At 52.6% G+C, this 23003-nt stretch overlaps 1 protein-coding gene across 1 annotated transcript; it reads right to left on the bottom strand.

The window, feature by feature from the left end:
- Nucleotides 1-4529: 4529 nt before the first annotated feature.
- Nucleotides 4530-9158, bottom strand: Snai1 (snail family transcriptional repressor 1). Its single transcript, XM_052184354.1, has 3 exons — nt 8966-9158; nt 8151-8678; nt 4530-5440 (listed from the first exon to the last, which is right to left on the bottom strand). The coding sequence occupies exons 1-3, from the start codon at nt 9045-9047 to the stop codon at nt 5256-5258; spliced, it is 795 nt and encodes a 264-aa protein (XP_052040314.1). The 5' UTR covers nt 9048-9158; the 3' UTR covers nt 4530-5255.
- Between the last annotated feature and the right edge of the window lie 13845 nt (nt 9159-23003).

The following is a 23003-nucleotide window of genomic DNA, read 5'->3' as shown; positions in this document are numbered from 1 at the left end:
TCTATAAGAACAGCCAACGCTCTTTAACTGCTGGGCCATCCCTAAAGCAGCAGATTTTTTTTATTATTATTTTCTTTTGTTTTATTGAAGACATAAATTCTTATCACATTTTGAGACTGACCATTGGAAAGCAAAAGGAAAAAAAAGGTCGTCCTAGATCCCTGCCTGCTGGGACCCACACATCCCAGTCTAGGGGATACCTCTGAGCGGCTGCCAGGCCACTAATAGGGCCCAGATGTGCCCAGAGGTGGCCCTGGCTCCAGACCTGCCTGCTGGGACACTCACCCGGGGGTGGCTTTACAGCCAGTTTATTTCCTGGAATGATTTTAAAGAAAATCCCAAGGGAAGAGCTAATGGCCGGGCCAGATCCCGCAGCCCTTGCTAGCCTCTCCCCAGACCCAGCTCGAGCTCTGGTGGAGACAGGGGCTTGTTCTTAGGCAGGAAGCCAACTGTCCAGCGAAGTAAGAACGGCTCTGCTGGAGGGCTCCATTTTAGGACAATTGTAGCAAGTGGGTCCTTTGTCTTGTTTTCAGAGACAGGAGCCCAGGTTGGCCTCCGACTTAGGAAGTTGCTACAGATGACCTTGAACTTCTGTGCTTCCTTCCTTCCTTGACTCAGAGTACTGGGATCACCTGCAAGCACCACCCACCATGCGGCCTGGTGTACGCAGTGCTGGGACCAAGCCCAGAGCTTCGTGCTGTGCTAGTGCTGGACCGACTGAGGCAAGTCCCAGCCATGGAAGGAAGTCAGTTCAGAAACTCAAGGCCTGGAGGCAGGAGCTGCTGCAGAGGCCATGGACGGGTGCTGCTTTCTGGCTTGCTCCCCACGGCTTACTCAGCCTGCTTTCTTAGAGAACCCAGGCCCACCTGCCCAGGGATGACATCACTTACAGTGGGCTGGACCCTTCCACATCAATCATCAATCAAGAAAATGCACCACAGGCTAGCTCACAGGCAAATCTTACAAGGGCCCCTTTCTCCATTGAGACTCCCTCTTCCCAAATGACTCCAGCTTGTGTCAAGTTGACATAAAGCTAGCCGACACAAACCGACTTTATAGATCAGGCTTGTCTTGAACTCACAGGGATCCACCTGCCTCTGTCCCTCAAGAGCTGGCATTAAAGTTGCCTGCCAGCTGGGCGGTGGTGGTGCACGCCTTTAATCCTAGCACTTGGGAGGCAGAGGCAGATGGATTTCTGAATTCGAGGCCAGCCTGGTCTACAGAGTGATTTCAGGACAGCCAGGGCTACACAGAGAAACCCTGTCTCGAATAAAAGAAAAGAAAATAAAAAATAATAAAGTTGCCTGCCATCATACCTGGCTTTTATTTTGTTGTTTGTTTGTTTTTCTTTTTGAGAGAGAGAGCTTCCTCTGTAGTTCAGGCAGGCCTTGACCACCCAGCAATCTTTTTGCCTTAGCCTCCAGAGTACTGGGCTGGGTCACCAGGCCTAGGAGACCCGCACTTTTAAAAAATGCTAATATGACAGACTGGGGCTGTAGCTCAGCAGTCAGCAACAGAGCGTCTGTGAGAGCCTGAGCTCTCACTCCAGCACCACAAAAACCCACAGTGCTTCTAAGGCCTTCTCACAAAAGGCAAAGACTTCTTTCTTTCTCTCTCTGTCTCTGTCTCTCTCTTCTCCTCCTCCTCCTCCTTCTTCTCTCTCTCCCTCTCTCTCTTTTTTTTCTCTCTCTCCCCCCTGTGTAGACTCTCTAACCTAGTCTACACAGTGACACCTTCTCTTCAAAGCAGGGAGTAAGGGTGAGGTTGGTTTAGATTGAAACTTCATTCAGTAGGATGTTTGCCTGGAATACATGAGGTTTTTGGGGGGTGGTGTCTATCCTCAGAAGAGCATAACTAGACACAGTTGTATACATTTGTCATCCCAACATTTGGGAAGTGGAGGCAGGAGGATCACTCAACATAATCCACTACTACATGAAGACTTTGTGGCTAGCCTGAGCTACATAAAAGCCTGCTTCAAAAATAACACTTAAGCCAGGCAGTGGTGGCACACGCCTTTAATCCCAGCACTTGGGAGGCAGAGGCAGGTGGATTTCTGAGTTTGAGGCCAGCCTGGTCTACAGAGTGAGTTCCAGGACAGCCAGGGCTACACAGAGAAACCCTGTCTCGAAAAACAAAAAAACAAACAAAAAATAACACTTAAGCCGGGCAGTGGTGGTGCACACCTGTAATCCCAGCACTTGGGAGGCAGAGACAGGTGGATTTCTGAGTTCGAGGCCAGCCTGGTCTACAGAGTGAGTTCCAGGGCAGTTAGGGCTACACCGAGAAACCCTGTCTTGAAATAAAACAAAACAAAACAAACGAACAAAAATAATGCTTAAGTAAATAAAATAAAGGCTGGCGGTGGTGGTACACGCCTTTAATCCCAGCACTTGGGACACAGAGGCAGGTGGATCTCTGTGAGTTCCAGGCCAGTCTGGTCTAGTTTGTTCCAGGACAATTGGAACTACATAGGGAGACCCTGTCTCAAAAAAACAAATGAATCAAAAAATCAAAGAATGTGCCCCCCATCCTCTTATTTCTCCTTGGCTAGTTTCGCTGCCTGCCTTCTCCTAGAGACAGCCTTTTCTCCTCAGAGTTGTCAAAAACTGCACATTTCTGTGAATAACCCTTTGCCGTCCCCACCCGACTCTTCCCACAGAAGGCTGTCTGTCTGTTCAACGCCAGGCCCAGGGAGGCTCCTCCCGGGCCAGTCCTGTCTGTCTCTCTCTCGCCCGTTTACTGGGGTCCATTACTTGTCCCAAGGAAAGTGAGGGCTCCGGGCTGGGTGGGCACTAAGCTACCAAAGCCCTGGTCCGTCCTTTGTCACCTGCTTTGTCACCTCCAGCCCTGTCCTTCCCCTGGCTTCTTTCTTCCCCAGCTCCAGTCTCTGCCTTCCCAGGCAGCCTGTGGGACCTTGGTCCCAGCTGCTGTCTCGAAGCCCCTTGGCTGCATTCCGGGGCTGAGGTTCCACAGAGGCCGGCCTTCCCTCCTCCTGGCTTTCTAGGCCTCCAGCCACATGGTTTTTCTCAGGACAGCTTCTCCCAGCCCCACAGCCGACTCCCCCTCCCCCATCTCCCAGGACTCTCCCATCCCTCTTCCTCCACCTCCATCCTTCTCATCCTCCTCCTCCCTCTCACTGGAATGTCAACCCTCCTGAGGGCGCTGGATGCCTTGGTGGGAACCCTGGCTGGCGCTCTCAAGCCTTCCCGGCTTCTCATTCCATCCTGGCACCGCCGCAGGAGAGCAGCAGTATGTTTAATTGCTTGTTTGTTTTCTGTCTCTCCCCACCAGAACAGAAGTCCCTGAGCACAGCGACTCCTCACAGGGCCTGGCACACCCCTGCTCACAGTACCCACTGAATGACTGAAGGAATGTTTCCTCACAGCCTCTCCAGAGACAGGCACTGTTGCCTCAGATTTCTAGAGGCAGAAACCAACCGGGGGCGAGAGTGAGAGCGGAGGGACTCTTGCTTGCTTCTGACAGCGAGAGGGGTGAGAGTCAGGGCCGGGAGCCAGGCCTACCTGACTCCCAGCACGCTCAGAACCAGGCTGACCAAGTCCTAGGCACTGGACCTGGGGCCAGGCCCTCAGCGCTGAGTCTGGTCCAGGAGGCCCATCCCATCCCTCCAGGCCCGGGGTGTAGTCACTCACTGTTCAACCTATGTGGAGAAACCTCCTGGGGACACAGTAGGCCTTCAGCCAGTTGGTGCCCAGCCCCCAGTACCACCTCACTAACCTCCCCTTCAGGGAGGCCTGCCACAATTTGGCGATTGTTAGAGACTTTTTTTTTCCTTTTGGGAGGAAGGCTGTAAGTCATTAGGCTGCTCCCGCCTGCGGGTCACCATTTCCTGTTTAGAAGACTCATCTCTCCTTTGGAAGCTCCCCACCCCCAGGGCGGTTGGAGTTGGGCTGGCTGAAGCTCCAGGCCGGACTGGGCCTGGCGGACGCCTGCTCAGCTCCCCACAGGAAACTGGCACCTTCAGCACCTTTTGTGCTTAGAAAGGACACTCATTTTCTCTGGAGCCCCAGGAGGCCCTCAGAGTTGAGGTCACTAGCACCAACTAGCCTGAGGTAAATTGCTCCAGCCCTGGCCCTCCAAGCAGGAAGCCGAATGACCCCTACCCTTTGGCCTGGCTTCTCACCCTCCTGGCTCCAGCCAGCCCATTTCCTTGCATCAAAGGCCATTTGGTACCCAGCAGCCAGACAGAGGTGTGGGCCTGCCTGACAGGGAGGCGCTTGGGAACAGGAAAGACATCCTCCTTCAGCTGGGAGGGCAGCCTGTTCTGCCCCCAAAGACCTGCTGTGGTGGAGCCAGAGCTTACAGCCCACGCCATAGCTTCCCAAGAGAGCCCGAGTAAGTGTTGCTCAGTACCGGATTGGGACAGACACCAGGCCGGGCAGCCCAGTGCCCAAAGCTCAGGACACTCTAGTTAGAACTCCAAAGCAGGAGACTTAAGGCCCTGCCCCGCCCTCCCTCCTGTAAGTCCCTCTATGGTGTTCCCTTCCACAACACTTGAGCAGTTTTTAGTATATAAATTAACCGCTTTATTGAATATCAATAAACTGTACATATTAACTATACAAAATGCTGCTTACAATATAAATACCTTTAAAATGTAAACATCTTTCTCCCCGGGGGCCACCTGTTGGGCCCCAAAATAGTTCTGGGAGACACATTGGCCTGGCTGAAGCACCCCACTTGGCCCCTAACAAGTGACGGCCATTATTCATGGTCCCTTCTGAGACAGTTAAACTGCTGTGAAACAGGTGTTGCCAGGACAAATGGGGGCGAGGGCCGAAACAGCTGCCCAGCCCAGGGGCACCTGGACATGTGTCCAGTGACCACGCCGCTGAGGCTCGGACGCAGCTGGCGGCGGGATTATTGCATAGTCTGTTGTACCTGGAGGAAGGTGGCCTGAAGGGTCCTTGGGGGAGGTAGGGAAGTGGGGTCCCCTGAGTGGGGTTCAAGCTTCCCAGCCAGCTAAAGCCAGAGGCTTTAGCTCTGTGGCTCGAAGCAGCTGTGTCCAGAGGCTACACCTCATGAATACTGGGGGCAGGAGGCTCTGGGAGGGTCAAAGGCACTCCTTCCCGTCGGCCATCTGCAGCAAAGGCCACCAAGAGAGCCAAGCAGGGACCAGGGCCACACGTGGACCCCACAGGTCCCCAGACCAAGGCTGGAAGGAGTCCCGGCAGTGAGGAGGGTCAGCCCCAGGGCACCGGAGAGATGCCAGCCAGGATGGGGAGGAAGCAGGCTCAGCGAGGGCCTCCGGAGCAGCCAGACTCTTGGTGCTTGTGGAGCAGGGACATCCGGGAGAAGGTGCGGGCGCAGGCCTGACACTGGTATCTCTTCACATCCGAGTGGGTCTGGAGATGAGCACGCAGGTTGGAGCGGTCGGCAAAGGCACGGTTGCAGTGGGAGCAAGAGAAGGGCTTCTCACCTGGGGAGAGAGACCAGGGGGGTCAGGAAGGCCTGGACAGGGCCCGGGTCAGCCCACCCACAGCCAGGCCTGGGCCTCTGGGCTTCCTGCCCTGCAGTTCTCAACACTACCAGGCTTGTGAGTCTCCAAATTTCCAGGCGGGGCTAACTGAAACAAGTCCTTCCCGCCTGGCAGGCACTTCTGATTGGCCTGTCTGCAGTCCTATGAGAGGTGGAGAAACTGAGGCCCAGAAGGTAAGAAGCAGGTTCCAGGTCACCCACCAGGAGTAGACCTTGGCTGTAGCCACTGCCTTAGGCAGGGGAGCTGCAGCTAGTCTTCCGATTACCAGCCTTGAATTGACTTTGATTTACCTTGTCTGGGACAAAGCCTCGCAGGCAGCCTGGAGAGGCCTCCCCACCCCCAACCCAGAGCCAGTGAGGCCACTCCTTCGCATCCTGCCAGCAGCCCCACCACACTGCGACGCCAGATCTTGGCTGCACCCCCATCAAACCAGTAGGGAACCTCTCTCCTTAACTTACTGCAAGCCCCAACCCAGGGGCTTACAGACATCTGGGACCCTGACACACCCCGCCCAGCCAGGGTTACAAGTACGAGTGGGCTGTGTCCAGTAAGTGCTTAATGAATGCTGTGTAGTTGAAAACTTCTGGGGGTTTGTGGCCCTTAGGATGTCTGAAAGCGGCTCTGTTCAGTGAATACCTGAATTACTATGTGTGCTTTTTAAAAAGAGGGGGACCTGAGCGCGGTGGTCAGTACTTGTAACTCAGCATGGTAGAGACAGAGGGAGGAGGGTCTCTCGTTTAAACCCAGCCTGGCCTGGGTTTACAAATACTGACAAAAAAAAAAAAAAAAAAAAATCTGCTGCACCCCTACTATGTGCCAAGCATGAGGCTGTAATGCCAAACGGATTTTCAAAACAAGGCAAGGCAGCCCTCCTCCCCCTCCCAGCCTGATAGCCCACAGGCGGTGCCCTTTGGTTAGATTTTAGTGATGGAATTCAGGGCTGCAGAAGGTCTCCTGGGTGTGCTGAGACTCTGGACCAAGGGAATCTCGGCAGGGTTCCTGCGGGACCCACCCACCCAGCAGGTATTTGCCGAACAGAGCCTCTTTCAGACATCCCAGGGGGCACAGGCCTACAGAAGGCTTCAGGTACACAGGTGGGACTCCATGGGGCGGGGGAAATGCAGCCCGGTGCGAGGGCGTACCTCGGCAATCTGCAGGTCCCTACAAGTTAGGGGCGCTGACCCCTCCCAAGACTGGCTGAAGCACCACCTGTCAGTTTAGCAGGGAGAGGAGAAGTGAAGTAAATCCTAACAAAAGGGAGGTTTTAGGATAACACGCAGTGGGACGGAGCTGGGAGTCTCTGGGCTCGCACAGGAAGTGTACACACCCTCCCCACCACCACCACCACCACCCCACAGATCCTCGACCCCCAGACGCCTTCATAGTGTTTCTGGCAAGTGTGAAATCGGCACCAGGCCGGCTGGGACAAAGGCCACTGAGGGGGGCACCGTACATGTGATACCCCCTGGATTAAAGGGGCCTGCCATGCATGAGCCGGCAGCTGCGGCCAGAACAGGTGCTGCCCCATGCACCTGCTCTAACCCTGCAGCCCCCACCCCCTGGGTCACCATTAAGACACACAATGGAACTCCCAGAGAACAGGGTGGTGCATTTCAAGGAGGGTTTTGTCTGAGCCGTGCCTTTACTTCAAAACAAAGTCCCTGGGGGGAATGGGAGGCAGCCTAGGACCCCTGAGGGCTTCAGCTCTTCCCTAAAGTAGAGCCCCAAAGCTTAGCAACCCTGCAGGAGAAAGGCCAACCACAGCCATTTACACTTTTATATGATAGCTTAAATCTGAGGCAATCCACGCCTGGATGAGAAACAGATAGTCTTATTCATGTAATGAAGGTGTCAGTGGGACCTGAAAACACCACCCCCACTCCCCTCAGGCCCCTCTGTCCCAATGTTGGCCATGGCTGGGAGATGCACAGCTCCTACTGGCCAGCCCACACCCCAAAGCTTGACACACTTCCCAAAGATTCCCCCAACAGAAGCCTCCACCAGACTGCCCGAAGCCTTTCCCTCACTTCTAGAAGCCTTCCACGCTTCCAAGGCTGAGTGGGCAGCAGAGCTGATTTCTTTAAAAAAAAAAAAAATGTTTTTATTCTATTCTTGTTCTACATGGATTGGTGTTTCACCTGCATATATGTCTGTGTGAGAGTGTCAGATGCCCTGGAACTGGACCTACAGGCAGTTGTGAGCTACTATGTGGTTGCTGGGAATTGACCTCAGGACCTCTGGAAGAGTAGCCAGTACTCTTAACCACTGAGCCATCTTTCCAGTCACTGGGAAGTCATTTTTCAGTGGCACCTGCCCCTAGCACTTCACTCTGTACAAAAACCCCACAAAGTGTCCTTAGGTACATTTTAGAAATAGGGAAACTGAGTTAAGTTCTCGACCCAGGGTTCAAGGCCAGGTGGGGAACATCCTGTCTAGCAATATCCTATCTGGCTTCTACGGTGTGGGTCGAGATGAGCGGAGAGAAGGAGCACCTCTTCATTCCCAGCCCGGAGAGCAAGGAGCAGGACACGGAACAACCCCAGCCAACATCTACTTTGGCCACCGCTTGGCAGCGTCGGGAGTAAGTGTTGAGTCCCCCAAAATCTGAGGTCAAACAGCCCAGACTCAGCGCTCAGCTGTGGACACTCACCAGTGTGGGTTCGGACGTGGCCCTGGAGCAGCCAGGGCCTAGAGAAGGCCTTTCCGCAGGTCGTGCAGACACAAGGCAGCGTGTGGCTTCGGATGTGCATCTTCAGAGCGCCCAGGCTGAGGTACTCCTTGTTACAATACTTGCAGTTGAAGGCCTTCCGGGACTGAGGGTCCTTGGCCACCGAGAGCCTGGCCAGCTGCTTGGGAAGTTGGCCCAAGCCAGGGAAGGCGATGAAGGCCTCGGCCTCCAGAGATGAGGCCGAGGTGGAAGAGAAGGACGACGGCGCCGGCGAGGGCGGGCTAGGCGGCTGGGAGCTTTTGCCGCTGTCCTCATCCGACAGCGAGGTCAGCTCTGCCGCCCTGGGGCTCTCCCGCAGCGGGAGGGTGGCCCAGGCAACCGGCTGCACTTGGGGCACCAGCAGAGAGTCCCAGATGAGGGTGGGCAGCGAAGCGGCGGGGTTGAGGACCTCGGGCGGTGGGATGGCAGCCAGCAGGTGGGCCTGGTCGTAGGGCTGCTGAAAGGTGAACTCTGCGGGAAGAGAAGAGACAGCAGGGAGTCAGCTGAGCCCTTTCTCGGGTCGCCTGTGGGGGCTCCCCGCCCGCACGCCCCTCCCCCACCCGGAGTCCGCAAGGCTGCCCGCCTTCGGGTCTACACTGGCGGAGCCTTCCCGTCCCGGGCCACAGACGCCCTTGGCGGACCCCCAACTGCCAAGACCCGGAGCTCCGGATCCACCTGTCGTGCCAGCAGAGCCCGATTCTCCCCGTCGCGCCCTTGGGATCCCCGGAGTCGCCCGCATCCCGCACCCCGCCACGCACCCACACACGCGTCCTGCAGTTCGCTATAGTTGGGCTTCCGGCGGGGGTCGGACGGCTTCCTGACTAGGAAGGAGCGCGGCATGGTGGCCGGAACGACCTAGGTAGTCGGGTCACCAGGTCGCGCAAGGTCGGTAGGCAACTCTGCTCGCGAGGCCGGGCCGCCGCACTAAGATTCCCCTCGGAGCAGCAAATTCCTTTAAGTACCAGGGCTGGGGGCGTGGCCGCGGCGTTGGCCACGCCCCTTTGTCAAGGCTCAGCCAATGGCAGGCGGCGGCGCGGCCGGAGACCGAGATGCGAGCAGGTGCGCCTAGACTGCAGGGGCTCCCGCCGCGTGGCGCTGAGATTCTTGCGGCTTGGGCTCCTCCCGGGGCCGGACCGCGCGGTGTCCGAGCGCCTCGGGCGACCCCTGGTGGTCGCGCCTGCCTCCCCCCCACCCCGCCGAGCGCGGTATCCCGCAACTGCAGACCTCTGGGCGTCGGGGAGACAGAAAGTGCGGTGCCTGGAACTGTCTATACAGCCCTGAACAAAATACTCAGTGCCTTACCCCAAACTCGGCTTCCCGGCCGGGGGGCTGGGGGGGCAGACGGAATAAACAGAAGATTTTAATGCTAAAGGAAGGTGTGATTTGATGAAAGGAGGTGGGGAGAGACAGCTGTGACTGTCAGTGGACGGTCACCTGACAGGAGAGGGTGTCTGTGACTTCCCAGAGGAAATGAAGAAGCACGGAGGGGGAAGGCCCGAGGTTAAGAGTCGGTAGCTTCTGCCCCCGTTCAACCTTTGAGAGCAGCTACCAGGATGAGGTTGGTGTTTGCAGACCTCGAGGGCTCCGGTTTTCTGGCCTCGGGTCTTTGGAGGAATTTGGACTTTGCCTTCCGGGCACTGGGGAGTCTCGGAAGGACTTTCAGCTTCCGTGGACAGAACGTGTTTAGCGTTGCGTTGGGAAACACCGCTGAGGACAGGTGCAAGGCAGAGGTAGGGAAGACAGGGCTAAGGCTCCCAACTTCCTGAAAATCGTATTGGAAGGGTCAGAGGGAGGAAGGGTAGCCTCGGGAAAACAAGCCCACAGCCCATAGTATGGGGTTATAAACACCTGTAGAGTGGAGGGGCTGTGGAAACCTCTGCGGCCTCACGCTAGCAGTGTGCGTCTCTAGGCACTGGAGGTAACAACAGACAACCATCGTGCAGAACACTGCCCTCTGGGTAGACTTAGTTCATCCATGACTCTCTCCCCCTTGAGTCCAGAGGGAGAGCACACAGCGCCCCCCCCCCACCCCCGGCAACGGACAGGTCAGCTGACTAGGTCTTGACGTTTCTTTTCTTTTCCTTTTTTTTTTTTGTTTTTTTTTTTTTGTTTTTTTTTTTTTTTTTGGTTTTTTTCGAGACAGGGTTTCTCTGTGTAGCCCTGGCTGTCCTGGAACTCACTCTGTAGACCTGCCTGGCCTCGAACTCAGAAATCCGCCTACCTTTGCCTCCCAAGTTCTGGGATTAAAGGCGTGCGCAACCACCGCCCGGTTTGGTCTGGACTTTTCTCCATCCCCCATGCTCCGTGAACAGCCTTTCCTACCACCGGACCTTGCTTGGTACCTGCCTTCTTCCTGTCCTGTTTTCTCTTCCAGATCCACACCTGGCTACGCTTCCTTTCATCCCTTTCATCCTTTGTTTCAGCAGCAGCCCCCCCCCAACACCGCCCCCCCACCTCCCACCCCCAAGCCTACTTAGTAAGAGGGAAAGGGAAAGGTAAATGAAGCCCACAGGGGAAGCCCGTTCACACCCTCACACCTGCCAGAGGCCTGAAAGTAAAACTTGGCCAAATGGGTGGATGCTGGCTGGCATGGCTTGCTCTTAGGAAAGGTGTGACTCAGCCCCTAACGGGTGACAGGTGACTCTCCCCGCCCAGGAAGCTTCCTTCCTAGGCCGACTGCTACCTAGGGTTTTTTCAGCCAAGCTTTTCCTCAAGAGTGTCTGAAAACACCTAAGCCTGCTCTGCCCTCGCTGGCAGACACATCCTAATTTGATTATCTAGGGCGGGGCTGTTGGCATCCGCAATTAACCGTCAAAAAGACTGGATGCCTCTAAAGAGCACGTGGGGCTAAGAACCCATGGCCAGCCTCAAACCCAGACCAAACAAAAGGTCAGCCCTGACACCTGTAGCCCACCCCCTACAGGGTTTCTTTTTAGACCAGGCTGCCCTTGAACTCAGAGATCCACCTGGCTCCACCTCCCAAGTTCTGGGATTAAAGGTGTATGCCACCACTGTCTGGCTGACACCTGTGCTCTTAATATCAAAAAGAAAAAGGAAGAGAGGGAGAGAGACAGACAGACAGATAGAGATAGAGAGAAGACCAGAAACGCCAAACAAAACAAAACACTCAACTATCTCTCAAAAGTAGACAGGCTAACCAGATAGCATACCCACAGCGGAAGACCCACAGCAAAGATTGGGGGACACATCTGTATTTCTTCAACTTTGGAGGCAGAGGTAGAAAGCTTGGGGCTCTGAGGTTAGCCTCTGCTAAACAGTGAGAGCCTGTCAGGAAAAGGAAGGAAGGAAGGCTGTGTAGTGTGTACAGTTCCGTGCAACAACAGAATGACTCCTGCCCCACAGTGAGGAGCAAGAGCCAGAAACCTGTGTGCAGTCAGCGGTGGCCGCGCAAAGCAGGAGTGGAATCCAACTCTGATGCACCTGGACTTACAGAATGAAGGTGGGGGATGCTTAGTGCAGAACCTTTTTTTCCTTTTTAAAACATGTATTTACTTATTTATAGTTGCTGTTGTTTGTGAGACATATTATCACTTTGTAGCCCTGGCTATCCTGGAACTCACTCTGTAAACAAGGTTAGTCTCAAACTCAGGTTAGAGAACTGTCTGCCTCCGCCTCCTGAGTGCTGGGATTAAAGGTGTGTGCCAACACTGCCCGGCCATAGTTTTATGATTCTAGTTATGTGTATGTGCCTGTGTGAGTGCATATCACATGTGCAGATGCCCTCAGAGGTCAGACCCCCTGGCATTTGAGTTATAGGTGGGTGTGGGCCACATTGTAGCTGCTGGGAGACAAACTCAGGTCCACTGTAAGAGCCAGTGCTCTTAGCTGCTGACCTATTGATCCAGGGCTCCCCACCCCCACCCCCACTACAGTGTTTCCTTGAATTCCAGGTCCTTCTGCCTCCATCTCCCTAGTGCTGAGATCTTATGCAGGAACCCAGAGTGTGTAGTGCTACAAATCAAAGCCAGGGTCAAGTATGAGCTACATCCAGAGCCCCACCCCCAACTTTTTTTTTTTTTTGAGACAGGGTTTCTCTGTATAGACCAGGCTGGCCTCGAACTCAGAAATCCACCTGCCTCTGCCTCCCAAGTGCTGGGATTACAGGTGTGAACCACCACTGCCCGGCCCCATCCCCAATTCTTTGCCTGTTATTTTGGATTTTTTTTTTTTTAAGAGAGAGTCTTTAGCCCAGGCTGATCTCAAACTCACTATGTAACCAAGGATGACCCTAAACATCTGATCCTCCCCTTTCCAGGAGCAGACATCACAGGTCTCTAGAGACCGCCTGAAGGAAAGGTATTCAGCTGGCAAAGGAGATGGAAGGAAGTCTTGTTTCCTAGATAAGGGGAGATCTTTGTAAGTTGTCTTTGAACTTCAAAGAGACAATTCAAAGTCTTTTGGTATGACTGATTGATACCGGACAGGCATCATGTAGTCCAGGCTGTCTCTAACTTGCCCTGTAGCCCGCAACAGTCTTGAGCTCCTAATTCTTCTGCGTCGACTCTTACGTTCTAGGATTACAGGTGTGTGCAACTACGCCCTGTTTTATGCTTTACTGGGAATCAAAGCCACGGCTTCCTGTCCCAGCAAGCGAACGCTCTTGTCAGATAAGCCGTCCATCCAGCCAGCCTAGGGATGACATATTTAACACACAAAAAATATGCTATTCAGAGATAATGCAGGTGTTCAGAGCCCTGGCTGCTCATGCAAAGGTCCTGAGTTCAGTTCCCAGCAACCACATGGTGGCTCACCAACATCTGCAACAGGATCCAATGCCCTCTTCTGGTGTGTCTGAGACAGCTACAGTGTACTCACATAAACGAACTAAATAAATCTTAAAGAGGAAGAAAAGAAACTGTAACATGCTGGAGGCTCTGGGTCAAATAGTCAGTACTCCAGCCCCCAAAAGTCACCTTTTGTGGTCATAACTGGGTGCAGGAATCTAGCTAGCGCTGGCTGAGGGAATACAACTCCAGGTGAGCATCTCCGGGTGGAAGTTACCTAGCTTCGAACAGCCTCAGGGTAGCTAGCCTGGTGTAGCTGTGTGTGCCTATAATCCCAGCACTGAGGAGGAGGAAGCAGAACTATTAGATCAGTCCTTTCCTAGACATAGGCCCATCCAAGGCCAACCTGGGCTACAAGAGACCCTGGTGGCTGCTGTCTCCTGAAGATGTCAGAACAGGTGCAGGAGCCCCTGCTGTCTGAACCTGGTTGCCCATTTTCCTCCAGGCCTTGGAGGATCTGAGCCCCAGAGAGAGTGCACGGTGAGAAGCAGGCCTTCCCTGGCAGGCATTAAGTCTGAGTGGCTCTTCCTGGGTGTCCCCACCGCAGTTCTCACAGTCCTTGCTGGAGAAGTGGAGAACCCACCCCAGGACGTGAGACCAGCGCTGGGTCAGGCCCAGGTAACAGGGACCAACTTTGGGGTGCAGGCAGACTTCGGGGTGCAGGCAAGAGCCAGACTGGATCTTCTTGCAAAGCAAGAAGAGTTTTGAGACTGTGTTTCTATGTGTAGAACAGGTTGTCCTGGAACTCCCTCTGTAGATCAGGCTGCCCTTGCCGCCGAGATCCATCCACCTGCCTCGACTTCCAGAGTGATGAGATTAAAGGCCTGTGATGCCACACCCAGCAACCCATTTGGTTTTTTGGATTTTTTGGTTTGTTTGGGTTTTTGTTTTGTTTGGTTTGGTTTGGTTTTTTGTCGTTGTTTGTTTGTTTTTTGTTTCGTTTTTGTTTTTGTTTTTGTTTTTTTTGAGACAGGGTTTCTCTGTATAGCCCTGGCTCTCCTGGAACTCACTCTGTAGACCAAGCTGGCCTCAAACTCTGAGATCCACCTGCCTCTGCCCCTCGAATGCTGGGATCAAAGGAGTGTGCCACCACTGCCCAGCTGTTTTTTGTTTTCGAGACAGAGTTTCTCTGTGTGGCTTTTGACTCTGTAGACCAGGCTGGCGTTGGATCCACCTATCTCTCCCTCTGGAGTGGAGGATTAAATACGTGTGGCCCAGTAGCCAGACAACTTCATTTGTTTTTAAGTCAAGGTCTCATAAGTAGGCTAGTCTCATGCTAGTTATCCTCCTGCTCAGCCTCTTCAGGGCAGGGACTGCAAAAGATCCTTTGGATGTGTAATAATCTCTCAAAAAGCTCCCGTTGGCTACCCCGCCCCTCGATGGCAGCACAGTCCTCTTCCGCCCTCTGCTGGCTAAAATGCCTTCCTGCATCTCTCCGTCCTAGGAGAGCAACCTGGGACGGTTGAATGCAATCAAGAGGGAGGAGGGTTGCTTTGAATACATAGCTGCATTTCTTCAGATGTCCTTCCACGCCTAACACAGCATCCTTTTGTCACCACGAATGTCCACCTCCATGCCAGACAGTGCCTCACTATGATTCCCATGTTTGTCAGTTTGAAATAGGAGCTAACATAGGCCAAGGCTGGCTTTGAACACCTGTCCCTCTTGAGTGCGGGAATTGTAGGTCTGAGTCATCGCAGTGGGCTTGTTCTGCCCACTTCAGATTCTTAACTTCTTCCTTTTCTGTTGTTGTTTTTTTGTTTTGTTTTATTTTGTTTTTCTGAGACAGAGTTTCTCTGTGTAGCCCTGGCTGTCCTGGAACTCACTCTGTAGACCTGGCTGGCCTCGAATTCAGAAATCCACCTGCCTCTGCCTCCCAAGTGCTGGGATTAAAGGCGTGCGCCACCACTGCCCGGCTATGTTTTTCTGTCTTTCAAGACTGAGCTCTCTGTGTGCAGCCCTGACACACACTCTATAGACCAGGCTGGCCTCGAACTCACAGAGATGGGACTGCCTCTGCCTCCTGGGTGTGTGCCACCATCACCCAGCGCTTTCTTCTCCTGCCACAAATAAACAGGCGATTTCAGGGACTGGCTGGGCCCATCCACCTGGTGCTACTGCAGGCATAGCCACTGTGCTCCATAAAAACTTGCCATCTATCTGAATGTCCTCCAGAAAGGTTAAGTCGGGGAGGCCCCTCCAGCAGGGAGTGGAGGATTCCTTTGCAAACTTGGTCCACACCGGCTATTGTCTCCTTCCCTTCTATCTCTCTTGCCTGAGATTAGGGCCTCTGGGCTGGCGTTTGCAATGTGCACAGTCAGTTTTACTTCTTTTGGGGATTGTCTGATTCAGCCTGGACAATCAGCTTGTCTGATTCAAGCTGGATTCAGCTCTGGACATTTACGTCCAGAGCTGATTCTTGTTCTTTGTATTCTAAACTATTTGTCAAGTCCTCTTGGTCATCACGTTGGTGGCTTCTTTTTTCTTCTTATTTATGTATAGAAAAGGTCTCACTAAGTGGCCCTGGCTGACTTAGAACTTGATATGTAGATCAGGATGGCTTAGAACTCAGAAAGACCAGACTCTGTATTTTAAATTTTATTCCCCCCCCCCCCCAAAGAACTAGGAGTTAAAACTAGGCATCTGTGACTTACACTCCCAACCCTTTCCTTTATTCTGGTGTGCATGTCACGTGCCACGCATGCATGTGTGCGTGTGTCTGTCTCTGTCTGTGTGCTTGCGTGTAAGTAAGAGTAAGCAGCGTGCCTGCCACATGCCGTGTCCTTGTGTGTGTAAGTGAACAATGTCCTTCCACATTTACTTCCTCTGTGTGTCTGTGTGCTTACGTGTGTGTATGTGTGTGTGTAAGTGAGCAACATGCCTGCCTGCCACGTGCCGTGTCCTTCCTCCACATTTACTTCCTGTGTATCTGTGTGTGTGTGTGTGTGTGTGCCTGTGTGTGTGTAAGAGAGCAATGTCCTTCCACATTTACTTCCTGCTGGAGAAGGAACTCGGGTGTCCGGGCAGCAAGCGCCATCACCTGCTGGTCTGGCTCCCAGGGTTCCCTGCTCTTACTTTTTATTATGGGAACATTCTCATCTCTGAGTTGCTCAGGGCAACCTTGACCCTCGTCTGCTTCAGCCTCTGGGGAGTCCTCAGAGTGGGGGGGGGGGGGAAGGGCTTATCCCTATAACCCGGGCCTGACCAGGAACTTCTAGTTTCCAATGCCCAATTCCCTGGCCTATTGATTAGATGAGGAGGTGGAGGGCAGAGCTGACCTTGACCAGAAGAACAATGGTACAGTGAGAGGTCAGAGGTCAGCCTCAGCTTCTACCTCCATCTTTAGAAAACAGACTCTCCTGAGGCTTGGGTGTGGCAGCTCACACCTTTAATCCTAGCACTGGCGGGGAGGGGAGGGTGGGGAGTGCAGAGGCAGGTAGATCTCTCAGTTTGAGGTCAGCCTGGTCTATAGAACAAGTTCCAGAATAGCCAGGGCAACACAGAGTAACCTTGTTTCAAACAAAACAACAACAAGAAAAGAAAAGAAGAGAAGAGAAGAGAAAAGAAAAGAAAAAAAAAAGAAAAATAGACCCTCCTCACCTGCCTGAAAGCCAGCCAGTGAGTCACTGGCCATGAATACAAACTACTTTTGGGTCACGGTCCAAGTCCTTTACACCAGGCCCAGAGCAAGGGGCTCATTCCAGTCTTGTCATCCGAACAAGGCAGCATCCGCTAGGGACCTGGATACCAAGCACTCCAGATGCCCACGAGAGGGCCAGTGGCATCCACTCTAAGGCCCTATAGCTGGGCAGAAGAGTTCCAGACTCCAGAAGGAAGCAGGACCTTAGCACAGCCGATTCCAGCACAAGGGGATAATTTGCATATGAGAAGGCATAATCTTGAGGCCTTTAGAGACCTACAGAGCTTTCCTGCTGGGACTGGAACCTCTCTGGGGAGGGAAAGCAGGCTGGAGGGCTAGTCCTCAGCAGCAGTACAGACAGCAGTAGAGGCAGGCCTTTCCATGCTTTTTTTTTTTTTTTTATATTTATTTTATGTATGTGAGTAAACTGTAGCTTCAGACACACCAGAAGAGGGCATCAGATCCCATTTCAGATGGTTGTGAGCCACCATGTGGTTGCTGGGATTTGAACTCAGGACCTCTGGAAGAGCAGTCAGTGCTCTTAATCGCTGAGCCATCTCTCCAGCCTCCTTTCCCATGTCTTAAGTTGTATAATTGACTTCTGCAGCAGAGGAGGTTGAACCCGGAGTCTCTGCTTGCTGCGCAAGAGTTTCTCCTCCGAGCTACTGCATCAGCCACCCGGCCTGTCTTTTTTGTTTTCCTGTTGTTGTGGTTATCATTTGCAAATATTCATGATGTTATCTATTTACTCTCATTTTTAAAAGGCTTACTTATCTGAATCATTTTTGATTTGTGTCATGTTTACGGGTGTTTTACCTGCACCCTGCACATAGGCATGCGCACCGTGTACACACCTGCTGCGATCAGAGTTCAGAAGAAGGCAGTTGCCCTGGAGCTGGAGTTATGCATGGTTTTGAGCTACCATGTAGGTGCTGGGAATTAAACCCATGGGCTCTACAAGAGCAGCCAGTGCTCTTAACCACTGAGCCATCATCTCTTCAGCCTCAAGAGAGGCTGTATGTATGTGGGAGGGTGCATGTGGATATGAGTGTGTGTGTGTGTGTGTGTGTGTGTGTGTGTGTGCATCCCCTGAGCTGGAGTCACAGGTGGCAGTAAGTCACCCAGTGTGGGCACCGGGAACCAAACTTGGATCCTCTGTGAGAACTGCTCATTCCCTGGTCACCTGGACCCTTTTCTAGCCCTTCCAGATGTTGATTTGGAAGTGGGAAGTCTACCACAGATTTGTTAAAGCAACAGTGTGGGCCAGGAAGTGTCTGGTGAACGGCTGCCTGGCAGACAGAGGCACTGGCTGCCTGATGACCTGAGTGCCATCCCTGGATCCCACGTAAAGGAAAGATCTGACGCCACAATCCAGTGTTCAGTGGTCTCCACAAGTGCCGTGGTCTGTGGAGCACACACCTCACACACCAGCACACACCTCACACACCAGCACACATCTCTCACACCAGCACACACCTCACACACAAACACCCACACCACACATAAATACAATATATACATTTTCAGTTTTCAGTTTTCAAATAAGCAACAAGCAGTGGGCAGATGCGCTCCCAGTTGTCGAACTTTGATACCCTTCCTGTGGGCAGAAACTGACCCATTTCCATCCCTCAGAAAAGCCAACAAAGCACAAAAGACTGTACAGAATTCACCCCACCCCACCCAGGTCGCGAGGTCCCTGTTATTGGTATGCTCCAGCCTCAGAGACACTATATATCCTCAGAGCAGCTAGGACTCTCCTGTGGCTCACCAACTCCCTCTGTAGCCTGGCCTGGCACTGACACTCCACCTCCTCCTCCCCCTCCCTCTTCCTCCCTCTTCCTCCCTCTTCCTCCTTCTTTTTTTGAAACAGGGTTTCTCTGTACAGCCCTGGCTGTCCTGGAACTGTCCTCGAACTCAGAAATCCGCCCGCCTCTGCCCCCCAAGTGCTGTGATTACACACATGCGCTACCACTGCCCGGCATCTCCTCCTCCTTCCTAAGGCCTGACTATGGGCCCTTCCTGGGCCTTACTTACTTTTTTTTTTTTTAAAGAATCATTTATTGGCTGCAAAGATGGCTCATCGGTTAAGAGCACTGAGTGACTGCTCTTCCGAAGGTCCTGAGTTCAAATCCCAGCAACCACATGGTGGTTCACAACCATCCGTAGTAACGATGCCCTCTTCTGGGGTATCTGAAGACAGCTACAGTGTACTTACATATAATAAATAAATAAATAAGTCTTGAGGAAAAAAAGAATTATTTTACTTTAGCCAGGCAGTGGTGGTGCATCCCACTTGGGAGCACCTGGGAGGCAGAGGCAGGTGGATTTCTGAGTTCGAGGCCAGCCTGGTCTACAGAGTGAGTTCCAGGACAGCCAGGGCTACACAGAGAAACCCTGTCTCAAAAAAACAAAAACAACAACAACCAAAAAATCCACAGCTGACCATCCACCCCATGGCCACAAGGACAGAGGAAGCCCCACACTGCCCTAAGCGGGCCTGTCCTGCACAGATGCACAAGGTGAATGGCTGCCTGGTGCGTGAAAGTAAGGGGGGGGCCTAGGAGCCCCTGGGGGGGAAGGGAGGGAGAGAGAGGGGGAGGGAGGGAAAGAGGGAGGGAGTGGGAAAGAGAGGCGGGGAGAGCAGGAGGGAGGGGGAGGGAGGAGAGGGAGGAAAAAGCAGTCTAGCTTACAGACTTTTTCTTTTGTGTGTCTTTGGGGGCACCGAGAGATTGAACCCCGCTTTCTCCTGGGCACCAGCTCAGGCATGTTCTCTCAGACGCTCACGGGCCCTCTGGGCCTCAGCCTGGGCTGTGGAGCCTTCCCAAGCTCTCCTGAGAGCAGACTCAATCTCTGCAGGATTTCTTTCCTCTCCTCAGGCCCTTAGCTTTCTAGATCTCTGAACCACAGAGGGCGGGGACTGGTCCACAAGGGAGGCAGGATGAATGTGCAAGGGGTTAAGCTTCCCTTGCACAAGTCCCTGAGATCATTCCTGAACTCTTTTGTCCCCCTAAGGCAATGGTGGGAAAAAAATTCATGAAATGTATTTGTGCCTAAAAGTTTGGTATCAGTCTGGGCAAAACAGCCAGAACCCCACCTGTCTCAAAGGTGGGGATGTGTGGAGAGATGAAAGACCAGAGTTCTTTTCTCAGCAATCATGTCTGGCAATATATATATATATATATATATATATATATATATATATATATATATACCACCTATAACCCAAGCTCCCGAGGGTCTAGCCTGGGCTCTGCTCTGTGGGCACTTGCACTCATGTACATATATACCACACACAGGCACACAATTTAACATTTTTTAAATGGCCAGCCATGGTAGTATATGCCTTTAATCCCAGCACTCAGAAAGGAGAGGTAGAGGGATCTCTGTGAGTTCAAAGCTAGCCTGGTCTACAGAGTGAGTTCCAGGACAGCCAGGGCTGCACAGAGAAACCCTGTCTCAAAAACCAAACAAAAACATTGTTTTTTTTTCTTAAATGACGCTGAACATGGTGTTGCAATCCACACAGAGAGGCTTAGGCAGGCTTGACAAAGTTCTAGGCTAACCTGGGCTACATAGTAAAACCCTTCCTTAAAGAAAAACCTAGAATGAAGTGAGGGAGGGAGGAAAGGAGATGGGGAAAATAATAGCTTGTGAAAATGTATTATAATCACATTATCTATGTGTGTGTGTGTGTGTGTGTACACACACACACACATATATATATATATATACATATACATGTATATGAAATGCATATATAATTTGTGTAACATATATAAATGTTCTTTGGTCTGTTATCTTCTCTTGTCTCCTTCCTCTGGTGATTGTCATGGGAAGGAAATGATTTTCCAAGGTCTCAGCTCTTCCTTTTGGACTCAATAAGAACCCTGCACAGGCCACCAGACCAGTCGTCGTCGTCGTCGGTGCTGGCTCGGATCCTGCTCTGAGCCCTTTGCCTCTGCTGGACCTACAGATCTTCCCAGTGGGCATGCAGCTCAGAGATGCTAATGTCACCTCCAAGCCACAAACCTGGCTGAGGGGCTGGGGTGCTGTGACAAACCAGGTTAGCCCCGTTGAGGTGTGCAGGTGGCCTGCCTGCACGGTCTTGGGGCCAGGTGACTGTTCCTGAGAAGACAGTGTTCTGGAGGGCAAGGCTACGAGGCTGAGCGCAGAGGCTCGGGAGCCCTGAGTTCTGAGATCTCGCTCCTCAATCAAGGATGACCATGAACTTCTGGCCCAGCCTGGGCGGGGATCACAGGTGCGAGAGCTTCCACCCCAGTTTATGCAGTGGTGGGGGTAGAACCAGCTCTGAGATATGGGCCTAAAATGCATGTTAGGGCTGTGCCACTGGGGGGAGGTATAGTTTGGGGGGTGTAGCTTCGGGGGGTCACCCGGGGGTGTTACTTCCCTCACCAGAAGGAACACTATGCTAATTTCATCCTTCCATCACTTAACCTATGGATTTGCCAGATACAGCGAGATGCACAGGCTGATTTGGAATTTCCTGTAGATAATGAGGAAGTTCTACAGAACACCTTCGCTGGAACTCACATTTAACTGGCCTCCCACAGCTTCATCTGCTAAATCTTGAAATTGGTTTAGAAACCGATTCCAATCCGGTGTTGTGGCTTACACCTGTAATCACAGCTCTTGGGAGGTAGAGGTAGGGGCCCAGCCTAGGGTACACAGTGAGTTCTAGGCTAGGCTAGGCTATAGAGTGAGATCTTGTTTTGAGAGAGACAGAGACACAGAGAGAGACAGAGAGAAGACAGAGACAGAAAAACAGAGTAATTTTGATACTTGTAACCTTAGAATTTAGAAGGTAGAGGTAGGAAATCAGGGCCAGTTTGGGCTCCAGATCTTCAAAGCAATCAAACTAGCAGAAGAAAAGCATTAATCTATATATGCCTAACTACCTGATTTGATTTCTAGAACTGAAGGAGAGAATTGGCGGCAAGCTGTCCTATGACATCCACTTCAGCACCTGTACCCGTATTTAACTACCATACACACACGTGCACACGCGCGTCTACACAGATACTCACACACACATACACGTACACAAGCACAGACCCTCGGGAGCCCACCAGCCTCTCGGCAGCCATGACCGAGCCCCACTTTGCTCTCCAGGAACAGGCTCTCATGAGAACCTTTGCTCTGAAGACTCCGGCCCATCTACAGTCGTCTGCAGGATGTGTTCCTAAAAATCTCTGAGTCACAGGCTGGAGAGATGGCTCAGCAGTGAAGAGCACTGGCTGCTCTTCCAGAGGACCCGGGTTTAATTCCCAGCACCCACCTGGCAGCTCACAACGGTCTGTAACTCCTGACACCATCATACAGACAAACATGCAGGCAAAACAGCAATGCCAGTAAAATAAATACAAATCGCTCTCCTGCTTGGATTCCTGCTGTTGGGGTCCCCCTGGTGGAGGTACCCCCTGGTACCTCTCCTCTTTCCCTCTTGTGCTCAGTCATTCTCTGCCCCATGTTTCTGTTGCTCCCTCTCCCTCTCACTGTCCTAGTCTCTCTCCCACTGATGCGGCAGACAGAAGAGAGGGCAAACATGCAGCATGTGGCGGTGTGCCTTGCAGAGCTCACCACACACACAGAGAGCTTAGAGTCAAGTAGACTCCATCTGTACCCAGAAGTGTCATGCAGCTGTGCAGCCATCAAAGCTAAAGCCTCAGAACCAGGTAGAGTGACATGTCTGAGATCCAATCAGTTGGGAGGTAGAGACAGGAGGATCCTGGGATACATGATCCAGTACACAAGAGGCAGGACAGAAGGACAAAGGGCTGGGGACATAACTCAGCCGGTGGAGTGCTTGCCTGGTGTAACTGATGCCCAGGGTTTGCTCTCTGGCCCCACATACACGTCTGTCTGTCCGTCCGTCCGAGTGGTGCACACCTACGGCCTCAGTACTCGGGTTTGAGGCATGGACTCCAAGTTCAAGATCATCCTCAGCTACTTAGATCAACCCTGGACACCTGAGACCCTGTCTAAAAATAGCAAACCAGGAGCCTGGCTGGGTGTGGTGGGGAGTGCCTTTAATCCCGGGAGAGGCAGAGGCAGGTGGATCAAAGCATCAACTCCAGGTAGTGAGTTTCAGAACATCCAGAGTTATGTAATAGAGAGGGCCATGTCTCAAAAGGAAAAAAAAACAAACAAAAAAAAACAATTGAGACGGGAGGGATGTTTGAGACAGGTCTCATGTAGCCCAGATTGGCCTGGAACTTTCAATGTAGCTAACTATGTCCTTGGCCCCCAATCTTCCAGTCTTCCCCTGAGTGCTAGAGTCCCAGGGGTGTGTCATGTTCTTTGTGTGGGTTACCCCAGCAGATTCCTACACAT

This window comes from Apodemus sylvaticus, chromosome 5, assembly GCF_947179515.1.
Source record: "Apodemus sylvaticus chromosome 5, mApoSyl1.1, whole genome shotgun sequence".
NCBI classification, from domain to species: domain Eukaryota; kingdom Metazoa; phylum Chordata; class Mammalia; order Rodentia; family Muridae; genus Apodemus; species Apodemus sylvaticus.
This window is presented reverse-complemented; position numbering and strand designations above follow the sequence as displayed.

Bases quoted from the DNA above. Each gene is read 5' to 3' on its own strand.
- Snai1 (XM_052184354.1), bottom strand. From the start codon at position 9,047: ATGCCGCGCTCCTTCCTAGTCAGGAAGCCGTCCGACCCCCGCCGGAAG. The intron at 8,679-8,965 runs GTGCGTGGCGGG...CTCTTCCCGCAG, and splicing joins ACTGCAGGACGCGTGTGTGG to AGTTCACCTTTCAGCAGCCC. The intron at 5,441-8,150 runs GTGAGTGTCCAC...CTCTCTCCCCAG, and splicing joins CCACGTCCGAACCCACACTG to GTGAGAAGCCCTTCTCTTGC.